The sequence below is a fragment of the Impatiens glandulifera genome, chromosome 7 (genome assembly GCF_907164915.1).
Source record: "Impatiens glandulifera chromosome 7, dImpGla2.1, whole genome shotgun sequence".
NCBI classification, from domain to species: domain Eukaryota; kingdom Viridiplantae; phylum Streptophyta; class Magnoliopsida; order Ericales; family Balsaminaceae; genus Impatiens; species Impatiens glandulifera.
Window position 1 is genome coordinate 30,436,175 of NC_061868.1, and position 16,424 is coordinate 30,452,598.

The 16,424-nt window shown below is 30.0% G+C and overlaps 2 protein-coding genes across 2 annotated transcripts; both read right to left on the reverse strand.

Annotated features, from left to right (window-relative positions):
- Positions 1–841: 841 nt before the first annotated feature.
- Positions 842–2,166, reverse strand: LOC124945550 (60S ribosomal protein L15-1). The gene is made up of 4 exons (XM_047486004.1): positions 2,022–2,166; positions 1,665–1,831; positions 1,371–1,568; positions 842–1,283 (listed from the first exon to the last, which is right to left on the reverse strand). The coding sequence occupies exons 1-4, from the start codon at positions 2,023–2,025 to the stop codon at positions 1,038–1,040; spliced, it is 615 nt and encodes a 204-aa protein (XP_047341960.1). The 5' UTR covers positions 2,026–2,166; the 3' UTR covers positions 842–1,037.
- Positions 2,167–12,799: 10,633 nt separating this feature from the next.
- Positions 12,800–15,995, reverse strand: LOC124945124 (quinone oxidoreductase-like). The gene is made up of 5 exons (XM_047485501.1): positions 15,725–15,995; positions 15,138–15,279; positions 13,936–14,162; positions 13,603–13,860; positions 12,800–13,289 (listed from the first exon to the last, which is right to left on the reverse strand). Exons 1-5 carry the CDS (start codon positions 15,959–15,961, stop codon positions 12,975–12,977), a joined length of 1,179 nt encoding a protein of 392 aa, XP_047341457.1. The 5' UTR covers positions 15,962–15,995; the 3' UTR covers positions 12,800–12,974.
- Between the last annotated feature and the right edge of the window lie 429 nt (positions 15,996–16,424).

Consider the following 16,424-nt stretch of genomic DNA (forward strand, 5'->3'; position numbering starts at 1 on the left):
ATCCATCAACCTTTGTTCCTTCTCTTGTGGACGTTTAATGAGTGAGAAATCTCTTGTGGACTTTAATGAGTGAGAAATGAGATGATCGGGTAAGTTTGATTCGGTTTCCAGCGGATTTTAAATCATCATCGTTACAATTTGAGAAAAAATGTGCAAATCATTTGTTAATTTGGTTTGGTAAACATAATTTGACTATCTTTTATTAAATTAAATTATTTTATTTATTAATTAAATATTTTTATTTTAAATTATTAATTTTTATTTTATTATTATATATTAATATATTTAAAGATTTTTTTATAAAAAATAAATAATTATATATTATCAAAATTACCACTAATAATTAATTTTTAAAATATTTTCTCAATTTCACATTGTTTTTACTTTTTATTTATGTTAATATACTTTATTGCTTATAACTTAATTTTTGTTGCATATGAAAATTGAAAATTTGGTATTTCTAATTAAAAAAGTTTTTTACCTTAAAAAGTATTAATTATAAATTCAATTAAACATAAAATTAATTTAAAAATTAATAATATATATACAATAATTATAAAATCAATAAAGAATTCATTTTATTTGACAAGTAATAATTACTTTTAATTATTAAATATAAATTCAAATTATTAAATATAAATTCAATTCTATTTCAGTAAAATCATCCTAATATATATTTCTCTAATTTTGTTTCATACTATATCATCATATTTCAATGATTTAAAAAAAACAAGGATAGGATATATTAGTACAATCCTTGTGATTAAATTAAACAAATCAAAGAAAGCAAGTTACCCAACAAGAACAAAAGAAGCTAAAACATGAGCAAACAAGCAAGCAATGATAAAACTAACTGCAAAATCACATTGCCAAAATAAAATTCTTCAAAATCCAATGACAGCATATTCAAAAGAGGTATCAGAGATCATAAAATCTTCCACAGCCGGGAAAAAGATCCATCAAACTCAAGAACAAAGACATTTAAATCCAAAAAAAATACAAAGTAAAGAAGAGATAAAATTTTGTTACTAGAATGATCAACGATAACGACGAAGAGAAAGAGTGTTGTTTCTCTTCCATGTTGCCCTCCTTGAAGGCCTCATCTTGTGGTTGCGATGTCCCTTTCCTCTCAATCCTCTGTTTTGCTTCCCAGCTGAAGTCAATCCTCTAAGCTCTCTATGCTTATGAACAGGATTGCATACCCAGTTGATCCTAGGATCATTACGGATAGCAGAATGAGCAGGATCAACCAAAATAACCTCAAAATACTTGTATGTTGAATCCTGAAAATCAAACCAAGAAATGGGTCATCATTTGTGTTATCAAAGGCAATAGCTTTATTCAGTTATAAAAGAATATCAAATAAGAACCTCATTAGTCCAGTAAGAGTTAAGAACCCTAAGACCAGCTAGCTTCCTTCCAGCACGTTCTTCAGCAACAGACCTTTTGCTGCGTTGGAATTTCAGCTGAGTAATACCCTGGTTTACAGGCTTACCATAAACAATACCCTTAGGAACTGGCCTCTTTCTTCCACCACGCCTCACACGGACACGATACACAACATATCCCTAATAAACAAGAATAACATTACAGACATGCAAAAAAACACAACAATAAACCCTAGATCTATCTAGATTCTAGGTCATACATAGAATCATCAATACCTGCTTAGCCTTGTAACCAAGACGGCGAGCCTTATCAGGTCGAGTAGGATGAGTAACACGAACAATAGAAGGGAGCTGACGATACTCCCAACACCTAACCCTCAACATAAAACTCATAACATCGGATTGTTTCTTCCTCCATAGCTCCGATATATAAGTGTAAGCACCTATTTTTGATACATAAAAGAACACACATTGGAATTTTAAGAATACCCATATTCACTTTTAGACGGATGAACCATTTCATCAAAAATGAAAATTTCATTATGAACTGCTTCGTTTAACATCTCCTTATTCAAGAAATAATCGAATATGATTCATATGATATTGAAGAGAAAAGGGAAGAAATGTACTAACCCATGGTTGAACTTTTGGCGCTGCTCCTGGTCTTGCCTTCTGCCGCCCTTACCTCGGAGAGAATCTGATCAGCAATATAATGGAAGCTAATTAGGGTTTTTTATATAAAGCAAATGAAATGACCTTTCTCCCGAATTTTGGACCAGAATTAAGATGGGCTAGGAGTCCAATATTGATGATGGGCTTATTTATCTTTTTCTTTCTTTAATCTTTTAAATTTATGTTCTCTATATTTATATAAATTGTTTTATAAGTTTGTATTTGAAATATGATATTAGAGTTTATTATAAAGATAAAAAAAAATTGTTTTTTTAATTAAAATGATGATATAAGCTATTTTTTATATTATATTATTAATATTAATTTTTATTTATTATTATTTTATATTCTTAATTATTATATTTTATATATCTAATAAAAAATTTATTAATATATAAAACTAATTATAATATTTATATTTATCATGAATTTATTTTATTTAGTTTAAAATATTGTTTTAAGTAAAAATAAATATAAAATATATAATATATAATATTATTGATTATATTATTAAACTAGATATAAAAAATGATAGTGGTAATAATAATAAATAAATAAAATACAATTAATTTAGTATTAAATTATTTCAATTTACTTATATTGCAATAATATATATTTAATTTATTATATAATAACTAAAATTAAAAATTTTAAAACTTAAATTAGAGACTCTAGTTTAGTGAGAACACAATAATTAATGTAATGAGTTTTTAGTCTTAAAATTTGGATTCTATCTAAAAATAAAAATAAAAAATATATTTGAAAAATAGAACTTAACCTATAAACAAAATATTAAAAACAATATTTTTGTTTTTTATTTATACCTTTATAAACTCTCAATCAAATAAAATTTATTTACAAATGATTAAGGCAATGACCTAAGGAAGGGAAAAATAATTAAATAAATAAAAAATTAAAATAATAATTTGTTGAAAAAATGGTTCACGACTCGCTGTAATTCATTCTCGTCCCCGTATTCTTCTCTCTCAACGCGAAAAGAGTTTTTCTCAACGTGATTTTTTTCCAAGCTCTTTCGAACCAAAACGCTACACTCATTTGTTTGTACCTTCGACTCCGATTCAACTTTCACAAAATGAAATAAAGCTCTCGTTGTTGTCGGAAAAATGTATGTTATGGATAAAACTCTAGTTTGTTATTAAGGGCGAAACTCTAGTTTCTTTCAGAATATTTAAATCATTATATGAACAAGAAAATCAATAACATGTATGAAAACAATGATTTTTTAATTCTAATTATTTTATTTTGAACAAGTTTCGAAAACTGAAATATGGCATAGTCAATTACATGTTTATAGTATTGTAGTTGGTTTATATAAATGAGTTAATTTTTTTTAAGTTAAAAATTGTGATAATCATTTAAAATGTATGTTTTATTGTTCAAATACGACTTTTAATGCTTAAAAATTGAAATATATATAATAAATACTACTTTTAATTTTGAAAATTGAAATATATATACAATAAATTGTCATGTAAAATAATTTACATATTCATGTAAATATGTTTACACATTCATGTAAAATCATTTACACATTCATGTAAATCGTATTACACTTGTCAAGTGATTTATTGATGTGATTCAAAAATAAAATATGATAATAGAAGTTGTTATAATCATTTAGAATGAGTGATTTAATATTCAATATGACTTTAAATGCTAGTAAAATGAAATATAGGTAGAAAATATGACTTTTAATGTTTTTAAAATGAAATATATATACATCAAATTGTCATGTAAAACTATTTATACCTTCATGTAAATACATTTATACATTCATGTAAAACCATTTACTTCTTTATGTAAACTGTATTACACACATGTCAAATGATTAACTAAAATGCTTAAAAAATAAAAGATGGTAACAAAAGTTGTAATAATAATAATTTAGAAGGTTTGAATTAATGTTAAAATACGACTTTAAATGTTGGTAAAATAAAATATATACAACAAATTGTCATGTAAAATCATTTACACATTCATGTAAAACCATTTACACCTCATGTAAAACTCTACTCACACTATATTGTTCAACAAAATCTTATACTTGTATTAAGGATTTGTTTTGCATATTCAAAATCTTGAAATCTCTATAGAATGGTTCATGTAAATCAACATTTTTATCTTCTCAACTTTATCAAGTACTTGATTGAAACTTCATTGTGTGAATAAAAGTTGTTAAAATTATTTAGTATCCTTGTTTTAATGTTAAAATACGACTTTTAATTCTTGAAAATTTAAATATATGCTGGGAATACTACTTTTAATGCTTTTAAAATTAAATATATACAGTAAATTGTCATGTAAAACCATTACACCTTCATGTAAAACCATTACAACTCCATGTGAAACCATTTACACCTTCATGCAAAACAATTTACACTTTCATGTAAACTCTATTAACACTATATTGTTTACCAAAATCTTATACTTATATTAATGATTTGTTTGCATATTCAAAATCTTGAAACCCTACAAGATGTTTCATGTAAATCAACACTTATGTCTTCTCAATTTTCTCAAGTACTTGATTGAAACACCATTGTATAAACACAAGTTGTTAAAATCATTTAAAATGTTTTCTTTAATGTTAAATACGACTTTTAATGCTTGAAATTTTAAATATATACATGAAATACGATCTTTAATTTTTTTAAATAAAATATTGTACGCATTTATTTTGTTTTCCCCCTAAACGTCCCATAATGTTTTATATATGCAAGTTTTTCTAGTATGCATCTACCAATTTTAGGATTCGCCTAACGTCCTTTTTTTAGGGCGTGAAATGATATGTTTCCAAGAGTAGATTTATCCATTTGAATGCTCAGTCTTTAAGAGCGGTCCGTGCATTCCAAAATTGGTCGGTCACATGCCTTACTTGTCCTTTCGAGTGCTCCGCCCATAGAGGGGATGTAACGAGGACTTGAATGGTAAATACGACCCGTGCACTTTTTAGAAAAAAATGTTTTTTTCTATGAAAGCTATACTATAGAACCCCTGTAGTTATCTTTATCTCGAATCTCGTAAAAAATAGATAAGAAGACTATCCATATATGATGTTGTCTTATATGTTTGAGATGAAAAACCAAAGTGAAGTTATATATCATAGACCTTTCTCGCTTGATCCATACATGTTCCAAATTAGTACGTGTACAAAATGTAATGATTCGGTTGACTTTAAGATTCACGACTTTAGTTTACTTCAAAAAGAAACTAATGAAAACAAAAACAGAGTATTCATATATTAAGGGTCTAGTGTTTGGTTACACATAAGGAAAGGGTCATAGCAGCTATGTCATATGCACCTATCCCGTGGGATAATCTCTACTAAAATATAGTTGGCCATTTGTTTATGAAGGTACATTAAATGTTTACATTCTGAGTTCAAAATTCTTTTACTTGTGTATATCCTAACCTTCTATCTAATCCAGAAGAAGTAATCCTAGCTCTAATTAGATTTCGATAAAGGTTGACATCAAACAATTAGAATTCTCTTAGTTTCTATTTACCGTGTCTTAAGTCTATTTAACAAGATGTCCTATGTTTAGTCAAGAGATGACTCTAAACTTTCGCATGTGAACCATAATGTGAACTCATCATTTTGCATATTTTCTTAGAGGTTTATTTGTTGATCTGAACTGTGAATCCTTGTAAGTTGTGGCAATATGTCACTTTGACTACACTATACCAGTAAAATCTATTGGATTTTCCTCAACTCCGCCAACTATAAAAGAAATTGACGATTATTGTGTGGCTAATGATGACTGGAATAATAAGAATCATACTATTCTTACATGGATTCAAAATATGTCATCTAGGAATATCCAGATCCAGCTTCGGTGAATGGATAACGCCAAGATGACATGGCATTATTTGAAAGATCGATTCTAGACTATTGGAGGAATGCACTATTATCAGTTGTTGAGTTTGTTACATGCACTGATACATGAGCCAAGACAATTCATAGATGATTTATTCTCTACTATCCAGTCACTCTAGGATCGCATTGACGAGGCCAACAATAATGAAAAACACTTCAAAGTCATTCAGTCACAAATGAAGCTTGGCCCTGAGTACGAGTATGTTCGTGGATCATTTCTCCATCGTCATCCACTGCCTTCGTTAGACATAACTATGAATGAGATCTCTTTTGAGGCTACTCGCCTTGTCATGCTTCAATCTCCTACTATTGATTATGTTATGGTTGTTTCATCTTCTCTAACCATGTTTTCTCGTAAAAATGCTCGGAAAGATTCTCAATCAGATAGTTATATATCGTAATTGTCCGAATATTGATCATGTGTACACTCATTGCCCCCAACATTGAGTGTCGTTATTGCCACCAAAAGGGATATGTCCTTTAGAAAATGCCCAAAACGGGGTCATACATCTTCTTCAACTATCTCTTCCTCATCCATAGCCGCTGCCACAAATGATTTGCAGCCGCCTCAGTCCACTACTTCCACCTTTATATATATTCATAAACTGCCCACTTAGGTTTTATTTGTCAATCCTTCATTAACCACCACATCAAATAATCAGCAATGGTTCATAGACTCTACTTATTATAACCATATGACCTCTAACATTAATTTATTGCATTCCATAAATCATCTCACCACCTCACCTCCCATTCACACTACAAATGTTGCAACTATGCATATTACACATACTGGTCATGCCACTTCACCATCTCTCCAAGATATCTACTACATTCCTCATTTAACATCAAACCTTGTTTTGTTGGTCAGTTGGTTGAGAAGAGACTTACAGTTACTTTTACATCTTCTGGTGTACAGGCTCATGATTCATAGACGGGTCAGATTCTTGGGACGTGGTGTAAGACTGGTCACCTGTTTAAGCTTAGTTCCTTTTAGCCTTTTCCTTCCATTTCTGTTGTCGTTTCTCCTTCATCCATTTTTCATTGGCATCTTAAACTCGGGCATGCTTCATCAAATAAAATTTGGTCTCTTGCTGTTAATATTTTTTGGGGTCTTATTCAATTTAAGGCATTTAATTGTGTGCATTGTAAGCTTGGCAAACAACCAACACTTTCTTTCTTAAATAATAATTCTATACTGATAAAACTTTTACGCTAGTTCACTTAGATATTTGAGGGCCCTCATCTATTGGCACATTTCATGGTTATCGATATGTTGTGATGTTTGTTGATGATTATTAACGGTTTACTTGGATTTATTTTTTGAAAAATCACTCTGAACTTGCCTTTATTTATTCCATTTTTATAAAAATGATTCAAACACAATTCTCATGCCCTATTAAAACACTTCGTATTGAAAATGCTCTAGAATGCAATGATTCTAACTTTCTCGATTTTCTTTCCTCCCAATGTACTATTATTTAGCGCTCATGTCCTTACACTTCACAACAAAATGGTAGGGCTAAACGTAAACATAGACACATTCTAAATACTATCCGTGCCATGCTTCTTTCTGCTTCATGTCTATATCGGTTTTGGAGGAAAGTTTTCCTTACAGTGTTGTTTATACAATCAACTAAATGACTTCTTCTATACTTTAGGATGCCACTCCTTACCAATAAATCTTTGATCAACCATTAGATTACTCAAACTTTCAACCATTGTGTCAGTTTTGTCCACCTTCCCCCACATGAATGAAACAAATTGGAGCCTCAGAATCATCTGTGTTGTTTTTTGGGATATGGTGTAGAACATAAAGGTTCTTGTTGTAAGGATCCTGTGTTAAATCAGATTCGTGTTTATCGTCATGTCACCTTTTGGGAACATAAAATGTTCTCTTATGAGTTCAAGTTTACCACTCATTTTCAGGCTAATTTCCCATTTTTTATTTTAGATCCATCTCCTTCTTTTATAGGCCATGAGCTCACACAAAATTTTGTTGACACTATCGCTTCTCCCCTATCACCCCCAACTGATCCATCTATGTCTCATGAACAAGTACCTTAGGTCCCTACTGCCATTGATCGACATTTTACCCGGGTACGTTGTCTTCCTCCTCATCTTCAAGATTACCATTGTTTCTCTGCCATTATAGCTAACCATGAGGCTAAGACCTTTCGTGAGTCAAATTGTGATCCATTGTGGCGTGAGACTATGTCTAAGAAGCTGTAGGCTCTTGAGAAGACTAGGACTTGGGATATCGTTGATCTACCACTTAGCAAGAAATCTATTAGTTGCAAATGGGTTTATAAGATCAAAACAAATTATGATGGACCTGTTGAGTGCTACAAAGCTCGTCTAATGGCTAGGGATTTTTTACATGAGTATGGTATTGACTATGAAGAGACTTTTTCTCTCGTTGCCCGTTTGACTTCTGTTCGTTATCTTTTGCCTATTGCTGCTGTTCGTCGATGGTCTCTTCACCAGTTGAATGTAGCCGAGTTTAGACATTTCAGGGAAGTTATGTAAACTACGTCGTGCTCTTTACCGTCAGAAGCAAGCACTGTGAGCTTGGTTCGCCAAGTTCAGCTCAACACTTATTCAATATGGGTTTACCGCCTCTCCCTACGACTCTTCTTTATTCATTTGTTGCTTCTCATCTGAGATTATTATTCTATTATTATATGTTGATGATATGGTGATCACTAGCGACGATGCCTTTAGAATATCTTATTTAGAGACCTATCTTCATTAACATTTGATATGAAGAGTCTTGGTAAGTAGCATTACTTTCTAGGTCTTAGATTTCCGACATAGAAGATGGTATCTATTTGTCTAAAGAGAAGTATGCTTCTAACCTAATATCCTATGCTGGCTTGACTGATAGCAAAATCGCCTCGACTCCATTTGATGTAGATTGTCGTCTTACTCCTCTTGATGACATCCCTCTTAAGGACCCCACGCTCTATCGTCAGTTAGTGGACTCCATGATATATATGATTGTCACTCTCCCTAACATAGCTCATGCAATTCACATCGTTAGTCAATTCATGACTAGTCCTCATACATCTCATCACTCTACCGTATTACGTATTCTCCGCTATATTAAGGGCACTCTTTTACATGGTCTTCACTTCTTTGTTGATTCATCATTGATACTCACTAGTTACTCGGATGCTAATTGGGAAGGCGATCCCACTGATAGACACTCCATTACTAGTTATTGTTTATTCTTGGGGGATTCTCTTGTTTCCTAGTGAAGCAAGAAACATAATGTCATTTCTCGTTCCAGCGCCGAGTTAGAGTATCGTGCGCTTGCTGATTTTACTTTTGAGCTTTTTTGGATTCGACGACTTCTCTCTAATCTTGGCGTTCTTCAACAGTCACTCAATGATCTTCATTATGATAGTCAAAGTGCTATTCACATTTTTCGGAATGATGTGTTTCATGAGCGCACTAAACACATCGAGATCGATTGCCACTTTGTACGACAACATGTTGGTGATGGTACTATACAATTACGGTATGTGTCTACCGAACACCAAACTGTAAATGTCTTCACCAAGACTCTATTGTCGGGTCATTTTTACATTTTATTGAGAAAACTCATGTTGATCTCTACTCTACCACCTTGAGCTTGAGGGGGTGTTAGAATATAATATAAAGATAAGATATTTATAAGATATTATAACAATATAATAAATTGTGATAATATTTATATTATATTATTATATTAGTTTCCATATAAGTTTAATATTATGTCTATAGACATAACATATGTAACTCAATACATCATTCTAATATATTTTTTCTTTTTATTCTAACAATCAATCTTTCACTAAATAATCATCTAACCATGTACACTATATTAATGTTTAAAATTTTTTAACAATATAATATATATACTAAAAAAAGAAATTTAAATGAATCGTTTAAGATATCTCATTTTCTAAGTATATTAGAGTCAAACATTTATACATATTATATATAAAGTTAAACATGTAACATTCACATTATTAACACGACAATTTAACCAACTCAACTAATAAATATTTAGTTCTCGAATTCAACATGAAATTACTTAGATAGAAAAAGAGTGAAAAATCAAAAACTAAATTATAAATTATAATATATATATAATATTTAGAATTTAAGATCATACAAAAAGAAATATAATCTCCTAACGAAATGGTTAACACCTAACACAAAGAAAGAGTTTGTTGATTTTTTATCCGTTTATAAATTTATATTAAAATGACAGAATACACAATAAATATTGTTAAGTTTATTTTTTATATTTAAACAAAAAAAATACAATTCACACTCGAGACTTAGGTTCGAATCCAAACTTGTGCGAATTTGAATTTGTATTATACAATTTAAAGTGTAGATTAATATACAAATCAATCGGCAGATTTACAACTTAGTATAAAATATATATTAACAAAAAAAAATATAAATAAAATTTAACAGTTACTCACAGTGATTTAATATTTAAAGTGTTCAAATTACACATTGGAGACTAGAGTTTGAGCTAGTACGAATTGCAATTGGAGAGATTATAAAGATTTAAATGGGAGAGCTATGATACATGTCGTCACTACACTTGAATTGGTTAAATTTGATCATTTTGATTTTTGTGTGTAAACTAAAAAATGAACATTCCACATTAACTTTATGAGCCCAAAATAAAAATATGTGGATAAAAAGAATGACCTCATATTGAAAAGAAATGACACAAAAAATAAGTTTATTGAATTTATTATTTCTTATTTATTTTGTTTTTATAATTTAAAATCGAAACACGATAGGTTTTCTCAAGTTTATTTTTATATTTGAATGAAAAAAAATAGTTATTTATATATTTTTTTTAGAATTTAACTTGCGAGTCAATATTTTGGTCAACCTATGCGCAGGGACGGACCCAAAATTTCGAATTGGGATGGGCTTGAAAAATGTTTAGGGTGAACTTAAAATAATAACAAGAAAATTTAAAAAAAAACAAGTATATAAAAATAATATTTTACCATTTTTTTAATAATTAAATAAAAAACAATGAATTATATTAAATTTTTTCAAGAAATTAAGGGTAATGTCATATTTCTACCGTAAAAAAAAAAATTTTTTTAGGGTGGGATTCAGCTCACCCGAGCCCCTACATAGATTTGTCCCTGCCTATGCGTAAAATATACTTATAAAATATACACATATAAAAAAATTAAATAAAATTTAATAATCATAAGTTGTGTAATGATTAAAGTGTTCACCTTCAACATTTGAGACTATGGTTCAAATCTTATAATGGTATGTTTGGATGAGTGAATTTAAAATTGGAATTGACATTGACATTTAAATTTTAATTCCAATTTCATGAGAATTGACATTGAATTACAATTTAATTTATGTGTTTGGATAAACTATAAAATTATAATTCGATCTCAATTCCAATGTTTGAAAAAAAGAATATAATGAATTTTTTTTAATATATATGATCTACTTTATTACAATATTAATTTGACATGACCAAATGATACTTCAAGTGTTATTTTTTTTAATTTTGATTTTTATTAAAAAAAATATGGGTTCAACGTGTTAACTTCATAAATTTAAAAAATATATATATATCGGTTCAACATTTTAACTTTTTAAATTAAAAAAATATCGGTTTAACATGTTAAAATTTTAAATTAATATATATATATATATATATATATATATATATATAAAAGTTCAAATTATTAACTTACTAAATTAAAAAAAAAAAAAATCGTCAATTTAATATTTTAACATCCTAAATTCAAAATAAAAATTATCGATTAAAAATTTTACTCCTGTTTTAAATGATAAAATAATAAGTTATTTTCGGTAAGAAAACATAAAAAAAATAATTTAGAATTACAATTCTGAAGCTAAATAAAATGGAATTGGAAACGGTAAAATTAAACTAAATTGAATTCCATTGAAAATTTTAATTTTAATTTTTAATTTTAAAGTGTACCAAACCTTAAGACTTGAAATTTGAATCTCAAATTCCAATTCCAATGTCAATTCTAAGGTTACCAAACATTTAGTGAAAATTTGAGTGAAATATATATTTGATGGGATAATGTGATGGTGGTGGTATACGTGGGTGCAAAATTATATGTGTTTTGAAGTAAAAATGTGATGTTGATATATGTAAAGGGTACAAATTTGAATGAATTATATTTGCTTAGAGGATTGTGTAATAGTGGTATATGTACGGTACAAATTTGAATAAAATATATATTTGAAAGAGTTATAAAAATTTAAATAAGAATTAAAATAATGATGCTATATGAATATATGATGATGAAAATTTGAAAATTAATAAAAATATAAATTGATAATGAGATGGTACTATATGTTTATGCAAATTTGAGTAAATTATATATGAATTTTTAGATAAATAATATTTTTTATACTTCAAAAGTTATAACATAATAATATAGGATGAAATGTTATTTATCAATTTTCTCTTCAAAATTTTAATCTTTTATTAAAAATAAACATGTAGGTCTAAATTAAAAAGTCGAACACATTTTTTAGTTGACACGAACATATATAAGTCGTATTTAAAAAATATTATAAAAATTTATTGGCATCATTTAAGTTTTTATAGTTTATTTTTCGTCATTTAACTTATTATCATAATATAACATGTATTACTATAATGGTAAGTCTAATTGCAATGGTCATATTTTTATATTGTTGTTTATAATATCAATAATTTTAACCTTACTAGTTCCAATATATTTCTATTATTTTAGTTTCATTTATTAAAAGAAACAATGTGCAGGACATTACATGCATATAAGCAAGAAACAAACACAAATTAATACAGTATATACAAATTCAAACAACAAAAATCACTCAATAATACAGTTCTTGAATATCCAAAAAGAACAGAAATGCATGGGTACATGTATAGCAGTACCCCCAAATTGCACACATGAATATTCCTGAGTTATCTGTAGTTGTTCTCCATAGATGTGATGTTAGTTCCCTTCGGGTATAAGCACTACTGATCCAGAAGTTTTCCTATTTTCAAGATCAGCGTGAGCTTGAGCAGCCTGCGACAAAGGGTAGGTGTGGTTAACACGTACTCGAAGTATACCCGATCCAATACAAGCAAACACCTCCCCAGCGCATTCTAGTAGCTCGTCCCTCGTTGTGTTGTATTGCATGAGTGTAGGTCTTGTAAGGAAGAGAGATTTTGACGCAAGGGCTGACAACGGAATTGCATCCGGTGTGCCCGATGATTGCCCAAAATTCACCATATATCCGCGAGTCTTTAAGCAGTCCAATGAACCCTGAAAGAAATATAGAAAACAATAATTACCCACCCGCCATTTAGTCTAAAACGAATTGAATTTATTTATTTATTATTCAGGGTAAAATGGAATGCAGTAAATGTGATATGGAGGGTCTTACTATTTTGCTTCAAACTCAACAACAATAACATTAACCAGAGCTTGTTTGATGTTGGTTATTTTTTTTTTTCAGATTATCTGATCTTTTTTAAAGAAATTATGTTTGTTGAAAAGTAGGTTATTTGAATGATTAAACTATCATTTTTATTTAATATTTTAAAATGTTAACACAAATAAATTAAGGATACTTCACCTGAAAGGTGTCTTTCCCGACAGAATCATAAACGACATCAACACCAGTACCCGATGTTATTTCCGAAACACGATTAACAAAACTCTCATCCTTGTAAAGTATTACGTGATGACATCCATCCTCTTTTGCTTGGGCTGCCTTATCACTTGTTGAGACTGTACCAATAACCGTGGCGCCTAAGGCATTTGCCCATTGGCACAACAGAGATCCAACTCCACCCGCAGCAGCATGAACTAGAACAGTATGACCCGGTTCAACCTATAAATATATATATATATATAGTAAGATAAATAAGTAAACATAATAATAATGATAAAAATAAAATAATATAACCTTGAAACAACGGCGCAGGAGGAACTGAGCGGTCATTCCTTTAAGCATTACAGAGGCGGCTACTATGGGGTCAATTGAAGAAGGAACAGGAACCACTTTGTCTGCAGGAAGAATCTGTTCCTCAGAATAAGCTCCCATTGGATTTCCAGCATAAGCAACCACGTCTCCAACTAATCTGCCTGTTAGTCCAGGACCCACTGCTGTCACCACGCCAACCGCCTCCATACCTGAAATTGGAAAAAAACATATTAATACTATTTATTCTGTGGTGATCTAAGAGCTTATCAAATGTCAGGATAGGAAAATATCTTCTTCAGAACATTTATTAAAACTAAATCAGTTTGCCTTCCAAGTTCAAGGATGAAAAGACTAAAGGAACCGATTTGTCAATATGTGCCAGTGGGTGTCACTGAAATCCAGAGAGGCTCATAGAATTACTGATAAATAGGTTAGACGAGAACTAGTCCATCTTTGTTTCATAACCTTCAAACATAGACAAAGCCAACAAGAACTTTTTTGCTTTCAAAATCAGTTGCAATAAACCAAATTTTTGGAAAAACCCTTATTTGATGAAAAAGTGGATTATTTGGATTAAATGATTAAAATATTATTTGTATTTAATATTTTTAAATTTTAAAGGGAATTTTAGTTGACCATTTGGGTGGAAGTGATTTATGATATAAATAATCCTTCATCAAGCAAGGCCTGTGTCATTTGAATACAAACTTGTTGTGGCAACAAATATACAAAACATAAAAAAAGAAAACAAGATGCTAACAATGAAATGGGTGCAAAGGAAAAAGCAAGCAAGGCAATCACTGCTTAAGACTGTTAAGACAATAAGATCCAAATGTCTCACACCATATGCTATGAATATCCGATTTCAATGAACGTGAGAAGGTCAGGAAAGTGCTTTTGTTCCTTTTCATTCGAAATAAGCAACAAAATGATAATAGGGATGGTAAACTAGCAACTTTTAAGAGCAATCATGATCCCCTAATGGATCCATTGCTCCAAAAGACCAACAATTGTCCTTTGCAACCGAGCTAAAAGATTGAGCACAACCAAAGCCAACAAGAACTTGATCATACAACAACAAAGAAAAAAGTTTAAAATGAACATGAATTAGTAAAAAATGAAAATTATTCTCTATTAAGAAGTTCAAAGAAACATGACGACCAGTTGGAAGAAGAGAACTAGACCTGGAATGAAAGGAGTTGTAGGTGCCTTGTAAACTCCTTTGCGGAAGTATATATCAATAAAATTAAGCCCAATTGCCTTGTTCTTCACTCGAATTTCACCTTCCTTTGGCTCTCCTATCTCTACAACCTCCCATTTCAGAACCTAGCAATACAATATCTCGTTCAAATATCATGTCACCTACCAAATCCACTTTTCTTTCTGGAATTTGAATCAAAATAAGACCATGTCTATCCTACAGATGAGGAGAATCAAGGCTACAGAGAAAAGTACTAGATTAAAGTAAATTAGCAAGTTTCCAGAAAACAATTGTGTTACTGCAAAACTGCAACATCATTAGATTGGATCAAACTGGACCAGTAAGTATTACAGCATAATAATATGGTAACTGGACGAACGAAAACGGTCATACTTCAGAAAATCAATAACAGGTATATATGAAAGTGAAATTGAACAATGACCCATCATCACCTGATACAAAGACTTAATATGACAAGAAAGAAAACTGATGAGTAGATCAATTGCAACATGGGTTCACACATACAGAGAGAGTGAGCTAGAGTGTGAGAGAAAGAGAAGGAAAGCGCACCTCAGGACCCCCAAGTTCATGAACCCTAATGGCTTTAACCATTGCTAAAGCTACAACTGACGAGTTAAATGTTCTCTTAGTTGATCTATTTGGTGCTATGAGCAGACGGAGGAGACGACCCTGTAGCCGATTCTTGCTGAATGCGTTGCTCAGATTCAGAAAGGAGCTCGAATCAAATGAACTCGTCAACAATTGACGTTGGTGGTGTTGACAAAATTGGAATTTTAATATACCCATCAAAATCAGTTGTCAAATTGGGGATGATTATCAAAGTCTAGAAGTTTCGATAAGCTCAACTACCAAAAGAAAATGTTAAAGAGAATGTTTAGAGAAAATCCAAAAGCTTCCCAAATTAGAGCCCAAGAAGATGGGCTTTAGTTTAGTTTAAACTTTCAATCCAATGGTATAATACACTTATGGTTAATAATTTAGCAATAGAGTTGGACTTTATTTTTTATTTATTTATTTTTAATCCGATAAAAAGGTTGTCTCATATTCAATGCGATCAAAATCGAGAGTTTACGTAAAATCGTTAAACCATTATAAACTCGTATCGTAAACTCGAATCATAAACTCGTAGGAGTTTACTTATAAATAATATGAAATATTAAATATTAAATTATAAATCATTCAAAATATTTTAAACTTAATAAATAAAAATCATTCAATGCATAATAAATTGTTCATAACCAACTTTTAA